The following is a 19,766-nucleotide window of genomic DNA, read 5'->3' as shown; positions in this document are numbered from 1 at the left end:
AATTATGTTGCAAAACGTTTAGCAACAGACACGTTTACTCCAAATGGAAATGTGCAAATTTGCAACAAAAATTAGAGTTTCAATTGGACAAATTCATGTTGGTAGCGGTGTTGTTCCATATGCTCTGTTTGCCCCCGTTTGGTTCTTCAACGGTAAACGGTTTCCGTTGCAGGACGTAATGAATACACCCCAGACGAGCTACGTAAGCTGTTATTTCACGACACGCTTCCACATTTAATAGCAACAGGAAAAATAATAATAATAAATAGTTTTAGAGGTAGCTAACGCTATGCTCGTTTTAACTGGGTCTCACGACTCGACGGTGTGATTTGTAGGCTAAGAAGCCTGCGCTCCTGTAAGTATGTGTTCTGGCTTATAACGACGTCGACGTAGTAGACCATCTTTTTGCATGTAAAATAGCTTGATGATTTACTTGAATGTAAGCTAGCAGTCGTGCGAAGCGTTCATCCGATTCAACCTATACGCCTTTCTTTCATGTCAAGCGAATAAATATAGTGAATTTAGTGGCTCAGGTGATATGTCATGTGTGTTTGAAGTAATCCCTCTGTTAGCAGGAACCAGCCATTTCAGCTATGGGGAACACATCATCAAGGAGTTATTCACCAGGAATCGAAATGCAACCTGCAAAAACAACTCTGTTCAAACAGGAGCAAACTGGGACAAGATACAGAATTCCAGCTCTCATTTACCTAAAAGAGAGTCAGACATTCCTTGCCTTTGCAGAAAAGCGCTCTTCCCTCAGTGACAGTGATGCAAAAAGTATTGTTATGAGGCGAGGAACTCAACAAAATGGATCCACTCAGGTAAATGTCCCCTCCAAATCTAAACACATCACAGTCATAATACACAGTTGAAGGAGTTCATCTTTAATTGAGTTGTTACATACAGCTTACAGTTTCTACTTGTTAATTTTTTATTCAATTCTTTTCCATTGTTCCCCAGTGGTCAGAATCCCAGGAGCTGTTGTCAGCATGTTTACCAGACCACCGCACCATGAACCCCTGCCCGGTGTATGAGAAGAATACCAAGACTCTATTCCTGTTTTTCATCTGCATTTTAGGGAACACTTCGGAGCATCATCAGATCTGGACAGGCAAGAATAAGGCCCACCTGTGCTACATCACCAGTAATGATGAGGGCCAGAACTGGAGCCCGACAAAGGACTTGACAGAGAGTGTGATTGGCAAAACGGTCAGAAGGTGGGCTACATTTGCTGTGGGACCAGGCCATGGCATTCAAATGGAGAGTGGAAGATTGATCATACCTACCTATGCCTATTATATCCACTTCAAATGCTTCTCCTTCCCCTTCCCCTTCACGGTACAGCCTCATGCTCTCTCAATATACAGTGACGACTTCGGTCAGACATGGCAAATGGGCAGGATGCTTCAAAGAAAGTCCTGTGAGTGTGAGATGGCAGAGATCATAGACCACGAGGGCAGGAGTCACTTGTACTGCAACGCCCGCCATGGAGGACATAGAGTGGAGGCTCTGAGTGAGAGCAGTGGGGTTTACTATGACAAGCCTCGCTTGGCTCCGAGGTTAGTGGAGCCAGGCCATGGTGGTTGCCAAGGTAGTGTGATTGGCTTCCCTGCCCCTGAGCAAGGTGAAGAGGGTATGGGTGGTACCACATCATCACCACGGGCCTCAGACACGCAAACCTGGCTTCTCTTCACCCACCCGACCAATAAGAGGACGAGGAAAGACTTGGGAGTGTATTTGAACCGATCCCCACTGCACACGTCAGGTTGGGACCGGCCCTGGATCGTCCACAGTGGACCCAGTGGCTACTCAGACCTGGCCTACAGTGAGGACACTGAGCACTTTGCTTGCCTGATGGAATGTGGGGAGAAGAGTGAGATTGAACAGATTGCTTTTGTGTCTTTTCCACTCAGTGATGTCATGCAGACCATTGATGAGAAAGAAAAGACCTTCTAGGTTTTCGTTAGGGTTGTATTTCAGAAATACACTCTAACTCCAATCAGATTCAGTGGTCAGTAGATGCATTATCATCCCTATACTTTATTAGTATCGAAAAAGAAGCAATCTGAAAATAATATGATCATTTATATCAACGTCGTTTTGTGTAGAAAAGGTAACTTACACTAAAATGTCATTGAAATGCAATCATAGTTAAATGTGATATAATCTGTCGATGTGATCATTTTATTAAGTCGGACTATGAACTGCAATGCATGCTGTCATGGGACGACAGTCTATTTAAACAGCATACGTTTGTTACTTAGTTCTGCAATGTAACTCCTTTCACCTCTACATTGATTCAAAGGATTCAGTTCCTCATGCTTGTCAAGCACACTGTGAAGAGAACAACCTGCTCAGCCACAACTCTGCTCCCTGTTGAATGAACAGACATCCCTCGATCAGGAAGTTGTTTGTTATCTACTGTGACTCATCTGTTCAAACTGCATGGGCTTCCCAATGCCACACTATCCAACCCTGTCTCTAAGCACATTGTATCCCTGTCTGGACAGTTCAAACATTCCCCATAGCATTATAAATGTTATGACTATGTAATTTGTGAATGTTATTGATGTAATTTATGCTGTTGTTCAGACCCTCTGTAATGACAGTGAGCCACTCTGAAAAGTGTCTGCTAAAGGACAGATCAGCTTCATTTGCTGAGAACTCCCAATGTGCCAAATTAGATTATTTTTCCCTGTCTCTAAGTAATGCTACAATATTAGTCCTGTCTCAACTATCTGCACAATCCTGTCCCTGTCTGTATCCTTGGCTATGCAGAAAACATATTGTTAATCATTTCTGTGAATGGCATGCAGAACTATCTTTTGAAAATAAATGTAAAAAATCTGATAAACTATGTTTAGCTTTTTGATTTACAAAGTGTTGTGAGCAAACAATGTGGTGCAACTGCCTTCCACCTTTATCTCCAGGCCAGGGTTGAACTTATTTAGCAGGTACATTAAGAAATCAGTTTACTTGTTAACATGTTATTATCAAATATGTAACAAAAGTGAACAATCTTGTTTTCTTATAAAATACAGTGCATTCGGAAAGTATTCAGACCCTTTGACTTTTTCCACATTTCGTTATGTTACAACCTTATTCTAAAATTGATTAAATGGCTTTTTTTTACGCATCATTAATATACACACAATACCCCATAATTACAAAGCAAAAAGAGGTTATATTTTTTTGCAAATTTATAAATAAATAAAAAATACTTTACTATATTTACATAAGTATTCAGACCCTTTACTCAGTACTTTGTTGAAGTACCTTTGGCAGCGATTACAGCCTAAAGTCTTCTTGGGTATGACGCTAGAAGCTTAGCACACCTGTATTTGGGGAATTTTCCCATTCCTCTCTGTAGATCCTCTTATGCGCTGTCAGCTTAGATGGGGAGTGTCGCTGCACAGCTATTTTCAGGTCTCCAGAGACGTTTGATTGGGTTCAAGTCCAGGCTCTGGCTGGGCCACTCAAGGACATTCAGAGACTTGTCCCGAAGCCACTCCTGCATTGTCTTGGCTGTGTGCTTAGGGTTGTTTTCTGTCGGAAGGTGAACCTTTGCCCCAGTCTGAGGTCCTGAGCGCTCTGGAGCAGGTTTTCAACAAGAATCTCTGTACTTTGCTCCGTTCATCTTTCCCTCGATTCTGACTAGTCTCCCAGACCCTGCCGCTGAAAAACATCCCCACAGCATGATGCTGCCACCACCATGCTTCACTATACAAGGTTCAATCTTGGTTTCATCAGACCAGAGAATCTCTGTTTCTCATGGTCTGAGAGTCTTTAGGTGCCTTTTGGCAAACTCCAAGCAGGCTGTCATGTGCCTTTTACTGAGGAGTGGCTTCTGTCTGGCCACTCTACCATAAAGGCCTGATTGGTGGAGAGCTGCAGAGATGGTTGTCCTGGAAGGTTCTCCCATCTCCACAGAGGAACTCTGGAGCTCTGTCAGAGTGACCATCAGGTTCTTGGTCAAATCCCTGACCAAGGCCCTTCTCCCCCGATTGCTCAGTTTGGACCTTCAGCCAGCTCTAGGAAGAGTCTTGGTGGTTCCAAACTTCTTCCATTTTAGAATGATGGAGGCAACTGTGTTCACCTGTCTATATAAGGTCCCACAGTTGACAGTAAATGTCAGAGCAAAAACCAAGCCATGAGGTCGAAGGAATTGTCCGCAGTGCTCCAAGACAGGATTGTGTCATGGCACAGACCTGGGGAAAGGTACCAAAAAAACTGCAGTATTGAAGGTCCCCAAGAACACAGTGGCCTCCATCATTCTTAAGTGGAAGACATTTGGAACCACCAAGACTCTTCCTAGAAGAGAGTTCCTATTATCTAGGTCTTTCCCTATATTGTACATGGTATGAACCTGATGGGATGATTAGAAATGTAGTGCAGTAGTATTTATTGATTGCTGTAAACAGTGAACACAATTGCAGACATTTCTCATCTGATTAAAACAATGTGTTAATATTATGTAAACAAAACACTTAAGTGTCTTTTGTATTTACTAATGACATTTTGTATTTAAAGTTTTGCAAAAAGTGGTTTAAGATATGCAAGTGAGGTTCAAAAAAAATAAAATGAACAGAAGTTGTGTATATTTGAGCATTTGGCCATTGCTGTTCTGCTATAGATGCGTTTCAACACATATCCCAAAATGACTTGTACGCGATTGAGAAAAACTGTAAGAAGATGAATATTAATGACAGCAAAAGGAAGTTACATAAGCAATGGCTACTATGATCCATCTACCTTGTTCCTGGAATGTGTTTAAGGCAATGAACGGTGCCATCTGAGAAACCTCCATGGACCACTTTGACATCTCGCTCTGCACAAAGACCCTTCACACATTGAATAGACAGACACCTTGGCAGTCACTGACATTCCAATTCATCACGGATATCGTGATGAATTGGAATGTCAGTGACTGCCAAGGTGTCTGTCTATCCTTTCAATCCATTTATCCTTTCAATCCATTACCTGATTGTCATCAGCAAAGAGCTTCAGAGGCAAAAGCAACTCTAAAATGTCATTATTTGATCAACTGTAACCTGCGACACAGATAGCTGTGAGGTAAAGACAAAAGGGCAATAAAACACAATCAATGTTGTTGGTTATAATCCAAATGTACTGCCTTATAACATGGGCCAATTATGAATAGGCCTACCTTTTTCTGCGGTCCATTCAATTACTTTTGTAGGATGTTCAAGTTGATAATCATGAATATTATTGTATCTGAAAGGAAGGTGTAGGGGCTACTTTGATCTATAACCTAGTCCTATCTGCAACGTCCTAAAACGTTACGCCTGTGAATGTACCCCTGTTGTTTTCCTACAGAGACATGTGATGTGAAGCATGATTTATGCAACTAAAAGACATCATGGAAGTCTCAACTCACTTTCACAAAATACCTCGTACTTACATTTTCAAAGACTCGATAAATCAGTCATCAAATTCCTTCTCATCCAAGCATGTTTCACCCATCTCGTCCAGACCTCATCCACCGCTGAACAACTTCTGTAGTGCACTGCCAGTATTTGGTTAATAGTAGATAAGCAGCCGTGTTGCCACCTACCGGATTGGAGTGTTGACCAGTCTAGCAGAGTCAGAGCCACACTCCATAATGTGCATACAATCCCAGAGTGGGCCAGGGCCACCAACCAAAACAGACAATGAAGCAACTACATCCCATGAGAGTTTCACAATGGAAATAGCACTTGATTTCTATAATATACCTGTAGTGTTCAAGAAATTACATAAAAAATGGTGTAATAGATAGGATTTTTCCTTAGTATAAATTACTGGAAATATTACAGACTGTCGCTGCAAATCATGGTCAACCCCTGACCCCTACTTTACCTTCATCTTGATGCTTAGCCTACCATTGATGACAAGCCACGAAGTTGATTGTAGTTTCTTATGTGTCATAGTTAAATGTTACACTTGGCTTAGAGCAGAAACGTACAGACGAGCTATCTGTCAAGATAAGGTCATGTAATGGAGGTAGGATTGTTCTGCCAACGTGATCACAACATTAAATGAATAAGGTATGTCTTTTTGACTCCCTTTCAAAGCAAAAGCATGTATTTAATTGGCCACCCATAACTTAATCTTAATCTTGATTATTTTTTACACACAAACAGGACTGTACTAAAGGTGATCAAATACAGGGAGAAAACGATCGGAAGTTACACCATCCTGTTCCAGAAAATAACATTTATGATTCTGTTCAACAACATTCAACTCTGCACAACTAAGCTAACTTTCAAATAGTTGACTACATGTTAAAATCTATTTTTCAAAATAAAATGTTTTATTTTATCAAAATAAAGTACTAGTAAATCACATCAGAAACCCACCCCTGAATTGCTGGGATAAACCAGCTGGTGTGAGGCCTGTGTGGTTGCCGTGATATAATTGTGAAGATAGAGAGCCTCATGTAAACAGATCTGTGGGGGTTTATACTCCATTGTGGTAGTGTCACACTGTGCTGACTGAATAGCAGAGGTACAAAGTTCGAATGACGGATGAAGAACACAAAGCAGTGTACAATGCAGTAGCACATTTTTACAGATAACATCCATGCCTTTAACCTCTACTGCTCCAGGCCAGTCACAAGCCAAAGCTTCAGACAATGACTGAGACATTTTTATTTACATTTTTAAAAACCTTATTTGAGCAGGTAAATTGATTGAGAACACATTCTCATTTACAGCAACAACCTGGGGAATAGTTACAGGGGAGAGGAGGGGGAATGAATAAGCCAATTGGAAGCTGGAGATGATTAGGTTGCCATGATGGTATGAGGGCCAGATTGGAAATGTAGCCAGGACACCGGGGTTAACACTCCTACTGGTCTATAACAGGTTGTTACTAGTTAAACCACTGAGTAGGCCATGCATTTTAGGAGGTTTGTTTGGTTTTTGGTTTTCTCTTTGCATACATTTGGATTTCAAGGGAAGTTTGGTATGATTTGGGGATATTGTTGCTATTTGTGGATTGGTCTCAATATACATGCACTATGGCGAAAGGTAATCTGGTCCAAGATAGCAGCAGGCAAACAAGTCTAGAGGCTACTTGACATCTCAGGTGTCTACCATATTAGTCATCCCACTAAAATGGAAATGCTTTGGCATTGTAACATAGTAAAATGGCCTAGGACAGAATTGTGCCATGGAAATGCCAAACAAACATATCCATACATGGTGAGATGACATAAACATGAGCACCATTCCACCAAAGCTATTTGGGTCAGTCACCTGACTGCCATTGTCCCCCCATTAGCAGCTTTGTATGCTGTTATTTGTAGAAAGTAAATAAAAAATAAAGCACTCTTCTTTTTCTCTTTTTTATATTGATTCAACCACTGTTCAGAGTGCATGCATCAATCAATACCTTATAGTCATATCTTTCTCTCCTTCCAAAGCAACATGACAATATTATTGACTAACAGCATTACATCAGACAAAGGATGTAAAATGGAGTACCTGAAACCCTCATTTTAAGAATCAAAGTCTGGTCGACAGAGTGGAATTCATCATCTAACATTATATAATTAGAAGACCTGAAATTTTTAATAGAAAACTAAACAACAAAGAAAGTATTGATACACGTGTATTGTCAACCACTCATTTCCAAAGCACATATCAACTGTTTGAAAATGCATTGATAATAGTTATGGAAATAATTTCACTGTGATTGATCCTACAGTATTTTACAGATTATTTTAATCATATGGGTATTGCGTTTCAAATGAACTCTATTTTAGTTGCATTACCATGTATTATGTCAAATGTACTGTAATCAAAGCAGTCACTTCAAGCAGTCACATCAAGTTAACTACATACTTCAGATTCCATAGCAAGATATTGTACATTGATCTCGACATCAGCTAAAAATTCCCCCAAAACATTGTCATTGTCGTTTACCAAGAGGCTTGCAATTTGATCACAGTAGGCTTTGTCCAAAAGAATCCATGTCAAAGAAGCAGACCAATCATCAGCCTGTGATGTCCTGTTACAGGTATCATTAGACTGTCAGTCACTGCTAAAACCGCACAACACAGCACCTGAGAATGACGAACAAAGACACAGTGAGGGCTTGTGCAAAAAGGTATCTTGGACAGTTTTTAACTCTGAGAAAAAAACAAGTGTAACATCATAACAGCAACTCTTATTGTGTATGTCTGACAAAGCTGATCTCTCTGACAATATACATGATATACAATCTCACCATGGTTACATGTGTACTGTACATTTCAATAGATCATCCATGTACCTGTATCTGCGAGGACAACCGAAGTGTCCAACAATATATTCTTGGGCATAACACAACCGTCTGCAGAGTCCTCTATAACCACACGTCCAATATTACATCTCTGCATCATCAGCTGTTAGAACAACAGTAAAACAATCATGGAACAATTAGTAGAAGAACATTTCAACTACACTATTTGTGTAATTTGTTAATGACTAGAATACTTATGAGCTGTTATTATATTACCTTTAATGATGACCAATCAATGTTAACAGTATAACCAATGTCAAGCTAAAACATTACCATTGAAGATCTTACATTTACCATATGATCCGTATAATCAGAAATGTGCCATTTCTTTTACATTTATTTAACCAGGTAGGCTAGTTGAGAACAAGTTCAATGTCTTTAATGGTAAAATAAGAACTAATGATCCAAAACATTTCTCCCAAATATACATCAGCAAGTACACTAATGAAATCCCATTTTACAGGTATGATGCAGACCTGCGGCATTACATAACAAAGCCTGGGTACTGTATCCACTGCTTACCCTAAACAGCCAAAAGCATCAGGAGAAGTACAAGGACAACAAAGCCCAATCGCTTCATGTTATGTCAACACTAAGTTCTCAGGCAAATGCAGTTCTCAATGCTCGGGTTGTGGGTTTGATTCCCACTCATTACTGTAAGTTGCTCTGGATAAGATCGCCTAGGGAAAATAGACCATTTCAGTTTTCACAATATGTTGCATTTGCAAAGTATTTCCAGAAACTGGAAAAAATACACCAAACAAGTATTTTTATATTCCACAAGTATTATCAGATTAACTCAAGTTGCAAATGCTGGTAAACACTCAAATATATTTAGTTTACATTTTCTTTCCACAAAAGTAGTGCACTAGGCCTTTACTAGTCCTGTATTAGAGGACCAATATTGAATCTTCAGCGCGGGCAAAAAACTCGCAGCACCCCACCCACAAACTACTTCCTGCGGCTATGGTAAATTATCTCAATAACTATTTGATTAAGATACAAACAACTCATCCAGCTGTGTCTTTTCCACAGTGTTTAATACTGGTCTTTCAGTACACCGCTCGGACCAAATCTAAATATGGCTGTCGTTTTTATGATACTGCCGATGCTGTCAAACTGCAATGAAACTGCACGAAACACACCATTCTGATGACGCAGGAGCTGTTGTTAACTGCACAACAACCGCGTAGACTCACTGTCATATTGAAATGGTATACTACGCCCTCTAGTGTTGCGGGGTCAGGCAGACTACTGGCCCTCCAGTGAGAGACAAATACCGAATAATATACAGTGTGTGGTCTAAGCATACCAATTTGTAGTCGTATAATGACATCGGTTTAGGTCCTCAACTAGCCTACTTCTTTCCATATCTTTATTTGATCTAAATGGCAGTGATTTGTCTTCTGTTTGATAGTCACTAGCCCTGAGAGGAACTCAGAGCTGTTAGACCTGCAAAACCAAACATTTTATGGGATTCAAAATTAACAAATATTACAGGATACAAAACTATGACCAGGAAAGGGTAGTCTAAACTGAAGACATCAGGATTGTAATAGTAACCTATGGGTGAGCAGAATATGTGCCACAGGTTTTATTTCCTCGTTCATCTCTATTCAGTCAGTCGCCTTCTCCCCCACTGTTCAGCGTATCACCTGTACACAGGAAGTCGAATGGATAGGCGGCTTGGTTTCTGTCTACAATAGGCTTAATAACGACATTTTTTTTAAGTTACGCTAAATAAACACACATTAGTGTCGGAATTAATGAACTTTTCGGTTGTTCTGATATCCTTCAGAATACTTTATATAGGGGAAAAATGACAACCTATTCGTAATGACTGGTGTGGATTTACCTGCGAGACACCTGTCGCTGTTGCCATCCTATTGAAGACAATGGACCGAGGCTGTCGATAATCATTCTCAAGGCTTGTAGAATTTGACCGAAACTAGACAAATAATTAAACATTTCAAGCACAGTGAAATCAAATTTGGATCAATTTCCACACGTGACGTTCTTCTGTCATGGATTTGTTGGATTCTGGAACGAAGTTTACCCCGAAAACGCAGGTATTGTAATGCTACTAATACAGTTGTTATAACGCTATCGAAAATCTATTTTGTCTATTCTAAGCAAATCTTTATAGCAAGTTTCATTAAATGTTGGCTATGTGTAATTGTAATATAATTGTGTGAATACACCCCTGGTTTCCACTCTAGAAATACACTGACTGTACAAAACATTCCTACATTCCAAGCTCAGTGTATTTCTAGAGTGGAAACCAGGGGTTGATTCATTGCACCGATTCTGTTTAAAAAAAGCAACAGAAAATCAACAAAACCATTTTACTCCAAACGCTGTTGAGTTCTGTTTTGTTCTTAAACAGATGTTGTAGTTCAGTCGTATCTCTTTAAAAAAAACAAGAGAATGGGATAATTTGGATGGAACCCCGTGGACTTCACTCCAGTCTTCGTGGGGCATGCTCTACAAGGTGTCGAAAGCTTCCACAGGGATGCTGACCCATGTTGACTCCAATGCTTCCCACAGTTGTGTAAAGTTGTCTGGATGTCCTTTGGGTGGTGGACCATTCTTGATACACACAGGAAACTGTTGAGCATGAAAAACCTAGCAGCGTTGCACTTCTTGACACACTCAAACTGGTGCACCTGGCACCTGGTATTTACTACCATAACCTGTTCAAAGCCACTTAAATATTTGTGTCTTGCCCATTCATCCTCTAAATGGCACACATACACAATCCATGTCTCAATTGTCTCAAGGCTTAAACATATTTTAACTTGTCTCCTCCCCTTCATCTACACTGATTGAAGTGGATTTAACAAGTGACATCAATAAGGGATCATAACTTTCACCTGGATTCATCTGGTCAGACTATGTCATGGAAAGAGCAGGTGTTTTTAATGTTTTGTATGCGAGGTGTATTATGTAAGCAGCATTCCTCTCAGTGCTGCTCCCTTTGAATTGGAATGCCTGGTAGATCATATGGCCTAGGCTGCATGTGAGTCAATTTGTCAAAAAGGGTATGGCTCTTTAGACACATAAGAGTAGTCTATAACTGATACGTTCAAGTAGGGTGTGGTTGTTGGAAAATGTAGTAACTGTTGAATCTGACAGGACTTGACTTGCACTGGTTAGTTCAATTGCAGTAACAATTAATATAACTGTGTTATGCAGGCACCATAAGTAGTATAACACCCAAGGACAGATCATTTGACAAGTTAGTATATTCATGTTGTCATGGATTGATTGAATGTGCTGTCGATATAAACCCAATTACTATCTAGGGAGACATTTCTCTTTTGCTGCCATTGACATGAGCACTGAAATGTTTATGTTGAAATTAAATGCAAGTAAAATAACATTATTTTCTAACTTGTAGGATGATGACTGGGAAAATTCTGTCACATTCTTGCCAGCCCCAGACACCAAGAAGCTGGAGAAAAATAGAGGGAGTAAAACACTTTTTGTTGGGATTGGCCTCGTGGGGTTGGCAGCAGTCATTGCGCTGACGACAGGCCTGCTGGTTTGGCATTTTCACTGTGAGTATATTGTCCACCTTGACTGAATCCCTATAGAGCCATTACCCATTATTATATTTATTCTGGTCCCATTAGTATACTTATTCTGGCCTCATTAGTATACTTATTCTGGTCCCAGTAGTATACTTATTCTGGCCTTATTAATATACTTATTTTGGTCCCATTAGTATACTTATTCTGGTCCCAGTAGTATACTTATTCTGGTCCCAGTAGTATAATTATTTTGGCCTCATTAGTATACTTATTCTGGTCCCAGTAGTATACTTATTCTGGCCTCATTAGTATACTTATTCTGGTCCCAGTAGTATACTTATTCTGGCCTCATTAGTATACTTATTCTGGTCCAGTAGTATACTTATTCTGGTCCCAGTAGTATATTTATTCTGGTCCGATTAGTATACTTATTCTGGTCCAGTAGTATACTTATTCTGGTCCCAGTACTATACTTATTCTGGCCACATTAGTATACTTATTCTGGTTCCATTAGTATACTTATTCTGGTCATATTAGTATACTTACTCTAGCCTCATTAGTATACTTATTCTGGCCTCATTAGTATACTTATTCTGGTCCTATTAGTATACTTATTCTGGTCCCAGTAGTATACTTATTCTGGTCCCATTAGTATACTTATTCTGGTCCCAGTAGTATACTTATTCCGGCCTCATTAGTATACTTATTCTGGTCCCAGTAGTATACATATTCTGGTCCTCACTCCTGTCCCTCTCTTATTTTGCAGTGCGGAGAGGAGAGGTGCGATTGACAAAGATGTACATTGGCTCTATGAGTATCACCAACCAAAGATTTATAGATTCCTACGACAACCCCAACAGCAATGAGTTCAAACAACTGGCCATGCAGGTGTCACAGCAGGTAAGACAGGGTGATGATGACCTTCTCTATTATTTGTAGCAAGTCCTGGTAGCTACAATAACGTGTTTCATCTTGCTGCTTTTCAGCTGAAGGGGATCTACTCTAAATACAAAGATCTGGATAAATATTTAGTGGGATCCACAGTGCAAGCCTTCAGGTATTTGTTCCCCATTTAACCACTCCCCTAAGGTCACTTTGAAATTCAGAGATAGTTATGGTTGCTTACTTGAAGATAATGACATTATAAAGACATTACAACAAAGGGTAGCAGACAGTACATTTGTTTCAATTCAACCCACAATTGTTATGTTTTCTTGCTGCTTAACATATTCAGAATTACAATGCACTATGTCTTTCCACTGTAGTGAAGGCAACAGAGGGAGTGAGGACAATGTAGTGGCCTACTACCTGTCTGAGTTTGATGTACCGATCGGTCGGGGGTCTGCAGTGGATGAAGCTATTGGCACCATGGATCCAATGGAGGGAAGTCTGAAGGGGAGGATGGGGATGGGTCGCCGGCCAACCAGCTCCCTGCTCATCAACAATGTGATGTCTGGAGGTACAGTAAAGGGTGAACATCACTCTGCCTTTGGATGTGAAAAGTTACCTATACTCTTGTATGCATCCCTGTTCATTAAGGCCTATGTTAATAGGAGCTTTTGTAGTCATTTCCTTCACATTCTCTATCCCTCAGTTAAAAAAAGAGCTGTTAAAGGTCAGAGCAGATGTTTTTATTTGCTCCATGCTAATGTCTCATATGTGCTTCCATTTCACAGCTCTGGATGCACGTATGACAAAGGCCTTATTGACTGGTGAGAATCAACATTCGCTGTTATAGTTTCAACTATTATCTTTCTGGATGTCACAGGCCGTCCTTGTACAGCTCACTGAGCTTGTCTACTGTATCTGTCTGTCCGTTTCCCAGCCTCCCAAACCTATTCCTATCACATCAGTGAGAATCACACGGCCACATTACAGTCACCTGGCTTTCCTGATTCTCCATACCCTCCAAACACATATGTGTTGTGGAGACTACATGCTGACCGAGGCTACAGGATTAAACTGGAGTTTGACACCTTCAACTTGGAGGCTGACTGTCAGAACGACTTCATCAAGGTGTATGACTCCCTGGTGCCATTGGAGCAGCAGGTCATGGCAGAGTGAGTAGTGAGGAGTTGTACAGTACTTTTAGGATCAAGAGAAAGTGGAGACAAGAAACACAGTCAACATTTTCCCATTGATATTCCCTTCAGATACTAGCCTCATGACTAATGAGTTCCATCCAAGTGCAACTGTCTGCCTCAGTTAAGTCATGTGTTGATCTCTGTCCAGGAAATGTGGATATTACACTCGCAATGAGCCTCTGTCGTTCATTTCCTCTGGAAACGTCATGCTGCTGACACTGGTAACCAACAAGGAGAAGAACTTCCCTGGCTTCAGAGCCACCTACTCTCAGGTTCCCCTCAATAGCCAAGGTGCAGCTACTATTCTGATGATCACGGGGTGTACCATGTTGTGTCCCTAATGGTCATGAGACTCATTATCTGTTACTCTTTCTGTGTAGATTGTGGTGGTCAATTATCAGGACTTAATGGCACCTTCACATCTCCAAACTTTCCCTCCCATTACCCACCTCTGACCAAGTGTGTCTGGGATATTGAGGTAAACAAATGTTCAATTTGTGTTGTGGAGCCTGCTGCTGACCTTTTAGAGTGAGAATATGTTTATTTCTGAAGTTCCACCTACCATTCTATTCTCTTTCAGGTCCCAAAAGGGAAGTCTGTCAAGGTGCAGTTCAACAAGCTGTTGATGTCTGAGCCAGGACAGAACAATAATAATTGTCCTAAGGACTACGTAGAGATCAACAGTGAAAAGTGAGTCATGGGATCTTCTTGGTGTCAGTATATCCGTTAGGAATTTGGAAGAATTTACTATTAATATCAGCAATGACTCTGCAATGTCCCTAATTGATGAACATTGCTGATCCTCTTTAACCTTTTGTGTTGCAGGCTATGTGGCGATAAGCCCTACAGCACTGTGGTCACCAGCACAGTCAACAAGATAGTCGTGATATTTAACTCTGACATGTCCTATGTGGATTCAGGTTTCACTGCTGAGTTTGAAGCCTTTGTGCCAACTACTCGTAAGCCAGAAACATTGTTATCAGTACACAGTTGTTTCTTAAACTAACATCTAGAGTGTATACTTTAAAACCTGTTATCAGTACAGATCTGCAGTGAGTACAGACCTATAACTACGTTATAACATGTCTATTCTTCTCAAGTGTTTCCATCTGAGTGTATTTAACTTTTATAACGTCACCTTTGTAAACAGATGCTTGATTTGCCTCTACAAGAGAGACTAGGTTACCTCCAAATGATTATGATGTAATCTGAGTTGATGTCTTGTCTCTGTACAGAGTGTGAGCCAGATCAAATCAAATGTAGAAATGGTCTTTGTAAAGTCAAGTTCTGGCAGTGTGATGGAGTCAATGACTGTGGGGACAGCACAGACGAGGAAAACTGTGGTAAGTCAACACTATACATCAGTAGAGAGGTCACACAAGATTATATCATCATTGCTACCACTGTGTATTACTGTGTCCTCTCTGTAGGGAGTTGTAAATCAGGTGAGTTTACCTGTCGGAATGGAAGCTGTATCTCCGAGAGACTGAAATGTGATGGCCGTGCTGACTGTGCTGACGGCTCTGATGAATCAAAATGCGCAAAATGTACGTATCCAAAGATAAATAGCTGCAGTAGAATACAACTGGCTACCATATAAACATGACCTTTGACCTTTGTGTGACTGACTCCCCATCTCCTTGTATCCAGCTCTAGCCCTGCAATGCTCAGAGTATACTTACAAGTGTAAGAACAACATGTGCATCAGCAAGCTGAACCCAGAGTGCGATGAAGAAGAGGACTGTGATGATGGCTCAGACGAGGCAGACTGTCGTAAGTTTAGATATCTCACACAGCTTCCTCTACATCATCAGACCAACTTTTACCACCATTACCCTGACTTCTGAATGTAATTTGGATTACATTTTATTTGACTATTTAAAACAACAGGCAAACAATAAATGTACCAAAATCACAGAGGGTTATGTAGACAAAAAGTCTGACTGGGTTTCCATTGTGGTCCTCCTTTATTTACTGATAGTTTTTTCTGTGTGTCTGTGTGCAGAGTGTGGTATACGGCCTTATAGACACTCCCGTATTGTGGGTGGGCAGGCCTCCATTGAGGGGGAGTGGCCCTGGCAGGTTAGCCTTCACATCCGAGGGTCTGGCCATGTGTGTGGAGCCTCAGTTATCAACGACCGCTGGCTTGTCACTGCTGCCCACTGTGTCCAGGATGACGTCAAAGTCAAGTACGTCAAAGTCACGTGCTCACCTTATTGTTCCTACTCTTTCTACGTTTAATTCACACCATTGTACGTTTCCCCAATTGATTAACTGCTCTAAGGACTGTTCCCTGTAACCTCTCCTGTTTACAGTTCAGCTTTCAAAATCTTTGTGGTCTTGAGGATTGAGGACCGTGAACTAAGAGTATGTTTTCTAACAGATATTCTCAACCTCAACAATGGGAAGCATACCTTGGACTTCATGTTCAGAGTCAGACTAACAAGTGGACGCTGAAGAAGAACCTGAAACAGATCATCCAGCACCCTGACTACCAAGCCCAGACCTATGACAATGACATAGCTCTTATGGAACTAGACAGTCCTGTCACACTCAACCAGAACATCTGGCCAATCTGTCTGCCCACGGCCAGGCATTACTTCCCTGCTGGCAAGCCAGTGTGGATCACTGGCTGGGGGACCACCAGAGAGGGGGGTGAGTTGAATCCGGTGTATAGCTGCAGTAGTTTCCCCCACCTTGTTCTGTAGTAATACACTTGACATTTCCTCATGTTTTAACCTCTGACTACTGTTGATGCTGACTGAGTGTCATTCACTATCCCAGGTTTCGAGGCATCAATGTTGCAGAAGGCAGAGGTCCGTATCATCAATGCCACAGTATGTAACACCCTGATGGAAGGACAGACCACTTCCAACATGTTATGTGCTGGTGTACTGGACGGAGGAGTAGATGCCTGTCAGGTAACCCCGCCAGCAGCAAGATGATCTTTCTTGTTGCGTATTTACTTTCCCTCTCTTTACGTCATCATCATCATCATGCTGTCTTTACCCTGCTCTTTTTGTCAGGGAGACTCTGGAGGTCCGTTGTCCTCCATGGAGAACAGCGGACGTTTCTTCTTGGCTGGAGTGGTGAGCTGGGGGGACGGCTGTGCCCGCAGGAACAAGCCTGGCGTCTACACCCAAGTCACCAAATACAGGGACTGGATAAAGCAGAAGACCGGAGTGTAGCTGAGAAGACCAAGGTCTAGCTGAGTGGGAAACCTGGTTGTCAAGCCTGAGCAATACTTAGCCCTCAGAAGATTGGTCTTTGTTCAAGTTCTTAAAATCCCCAGACCTTTGATTGGTATGCATTAAGGTTATTATAGTAAACTAATGCAGAAACTAAAACAAAAATTAATATTGAAAAAACGATTTAGTAAACTGAAATAAAATAATGAACAAACCTGTTTCAAAAAACTAAAACTATACTGAAACGATTATCTTTGACTCCAAAACTAACTAAAATAAAATAAAAACCATAATGAGTTATGTTCAGTTTTAGTTTTTTTCTAAACTTCTGATTGGGTTTTCAATGGGGATCAAAGGTGGGTGAAGGCTGCAACTGATACCTTACGAATGTATGCACTCAATACCCTAAGTCGCTCTGGATAAGAGCATTTGCTAAATTACTCAAATGTAAATGTAAAAAGTTGTGAAGCTTTATGGGGGTTTTTCAGCTACTGAATCTGGTGTGTAAATGCTTCCAGGAGATGTTTCAAATAGGCCTAGTTTGTGCATCACTATCCCTAGCTAACAGGGAAAAAATTGTCTAGGGAGCTAACTTGATTCCTCTTACATGTACTACTACGTTTTTTAAAAAGCACTGGATTGGTGTAAATATGGGGTTTCCTTCTACATTATTATTTTTCACCAGTCTCAGCTCTATTACCTTTAAATCCAAGTCACAATGAGATTGACTTTATAATATAAACCTATCCTATGAGCTGACCCATCAGCTTGTGTATAACTGCCCGTTGTCATGTAAAACTCTCACTGGGAACTATTTCACACTGGGAATATTTTTACATGACACCTTTCAGTGGTAAGAAGTGACATCCCAAAAACAACACACATGCTATACAACCCAAATGGCTCATAGCAATACTAAAACTGAAACTAAATTATATAAAAACTAAATATACACATTTTTAGCAAATTCAAACTAAATAAAAAACTAGCAAATCAGGTCTGAAAACTAACTTAAAATAAAATGAATTTCAAATTTTAAAAAATTAAATGAATAGAAATAAAAAAAACTAATTTAAAAACAAAACTATAATAACCTTGGTATGCACACTACAGTATGTGACTACTGGGACTCTACAAGACTCAACAAGGAGTTTTCATTATTTTACACTTATGTTGTAAATGGTGTTTGGTTCTATCCAAAAGTATTACTTTATACAGAATATACCATTCTTACATACGTATACATACACTTACTTAAAAATAGACTGGGCATTACATTAGCTGTGTTATTATCTTACTTAAATAAATATTTAGTAAGCATTGGTTGCAGGTTAAAGACGGATTTTTGCACCCAAGTGCATTAAAATTGCCTGCTTTTGTGACCTTGTAGGCATTTTTCCACCCTGGGTTTCTTTATTTAGAATTTGCTTTGTTCATGTGTTTTAGAATCCTTATCCTTACATTGCCGAGGCAATTGTTTGTTTTTCCAAAAGTGATGTGTTATATGAAGTTTTGTGGATTCTTAAAATCTCATATGTCTTTGCATTTTTATATTATGTTTTGTTAATGTAGGTGTTTTCTTTTTAGGATATGTTTTCATTTCCTGTTTATATTTATTTTTTAATTGATCTTCAGACTGCTGTACCTCAGTAAACCTGACAGCTTGTGTACCTGCATTTTTTAAATATCTTTCTAATATGCTCTGAGATGTAGGGCCCTTTTCTGTCAAAACAGGTGACTGGGTTTCTGAGATACCATACGACTAAAAATGACTGTCCTGGGTACTTAGTTAATGGTTTGATTGAACAGGGAAATGGTAAAGGAAAATATTTCACATATTCAGAGAGCTATACTTTACACATTTTAGATATGAATTAAGGTATTTTGTGATTTTATACTAAACTCAGTTCATTGATTTTTATATTTTCTTCCCGAGACATATTTCAATTTGTAAACCATATGTAAATGTCATAGAGCATAGAGAGCTTTTGGTGTGTAATATATTTCTGGTTTATATTATGTCAATATGGTTGGTCGCTTGGTCCTTGTCTAGGTTTATACATTAGTTGAAAGTACATCTCATTGCTCCTCGTACACATTTTAACAAGTGATGTTAACACTACTATGGCAGCGTTTACACAGGCAGCCCAATTCTGATCTTTTTTTCCCCAGTAATTGGTGTTTAGAAAAGATCTGATTGCGCAAAAAAGGAAGCAAATATCAAAATGGCCTTTTTTTAAGCAGCCTATATACTCTGTTCTATGTATCCATACCATTCTGGTGCTTACAGTATATCATTAATTCGTTGTTGTATGTAAATTAGATAATTTTTTCTTGTGTACAGTTTAGGACATTTTTATTGATCATTTTAAAGCGCGTATGTTGTGTGAGTGTCAAGCTGGGCTTGTAATACACAAAGGCCCAGTAACAACACCAAAAAGACTTGTACTCGTGTATTTGTGGAATTTCAGGGTCCTGACAACCTGTGCTTTTACTTGAGTTTGTGATTATTGTAATGTACTTTACAGTAATTTCACCATTCTCTGACATGTTTAGATTGTGGGAGTGCCAATGTGCCTTATTTCAGTGTAATTCTATGTAAAGCCTAGTTTCATATTAAATTACAATACCCTGTATTATTGGGAAAATGAGTCTGAAGTGAAATGTCTTTT

General features: G+C 39.9%; 2 protein-coding genes and 1 long non-coding RNA gene across 4 annotated transcripts; 2 read left to right on the top strand and 1 right to left on the bottom strand.

Moving 5' to 3' along the window:
* Positions 1-191: 191 nt before the first annotated feature.
* LOC118374883 (sialidase-3-like) lies at positions 192-3,059 on the top strand. Of its 2 annotated transcripts, none has more exons than XM_035761364.2 (3): positions 192-355; positions 576-824; positions 964-3,059. In XM_035761364.2, the coding sequence occupies exons 2-3, from the start codon at positions 594-596 to the stop codon at positions 1,957-1,959; spliced, it is 1,227 nt and encodes a 408-aa protein (XP_035617257.1). In that variant the 5' UTR covers positions 192-355; positions 576-593; the 3' UTR covers positions 1,960-3,059. The 2 variants fall into 2 exon arrangements, with proteins under 2 accessions (XP_035617257.1, XP_035617259.1); XM_035761366.2 differs by having other exon boundaries at positions 195-355; positions 573-824.
* A 4,278-nt stretch (positions 3,060-7,337) lies between these two features.
* LOC118374864 (uncharacterized) lies at positions 7,338-9,432 on the bottom strand. Its single transcript, XR_004823693.2, has 4 exons — positions 9,133-9,432; positions 8,812-8,969; positions 8,281-8,392; positions 7,338-8,071 (listed from the first exon to the last, which is right to left on the bottom strand). It is a non-coding gene; the product is annotated as an uncharacterized LOC118374864 (long non-coding RNA).
* A 475-nt stretch (positions 9,433-9,907) lies between these two features.
* st14b (ST14 transmembrane serine protease matriptase b) lies at positions 9,908-19,745 on the top strand. The gene is made up of 18 exons (XM_035761341.2): positions 9,908-10,358; positions 11,690-11,849; positions 12,589-12,722; positions 12,809-12,879; positions 13,088-13,281; positions 13,499-13,534; positions 13,648-13,882; positions 14,055-14,197; positions 14,287-14,384; positions 14,487-14,596; positions 14,732-14,865; positions 15,142-15,249; positions 15,337-15,453; positions 15,557-15,679; positions 15,912-16,095; positions 16,290-16,561; positions 16,691-16,827; positions 16,933-19,745. Exons 1-18 carry the CDS (start codon positions 10,314-10,316, stop codon positions 17,092-17,094), a joined length of 2,463 nt encoding a protein of 820 aa, XP_035617234.1. The 5' UTR covers positions 9,908-10,313; the 3' UTR covers positions 17,095-19,745.
* Positions 19,746-19,766: the final 21 nt, after the last annotated feature.

Source organism: Oncorhynchus keta, chromosome 6, assembly GCF_023373465.1.
Source record: "Oncorhynchus keta strain PuntledgeMale-10-30-2019 chromosome 6, Oket_V2, whole genome shotgun sequence".
In the NCBI taxonomy this organism is placed as follows: Eukaryota; Metazoa; Chordata; class Actinopteri; order Salmoniformes; family Salmonidae; genus Oncorhynchus; species Oncorhynchus keta.
The sequence above is the reverse complement of the archived record's forward strand: the minus strand, read 5'-3'. Positions and strand labels throughout refer to the sequence as shown.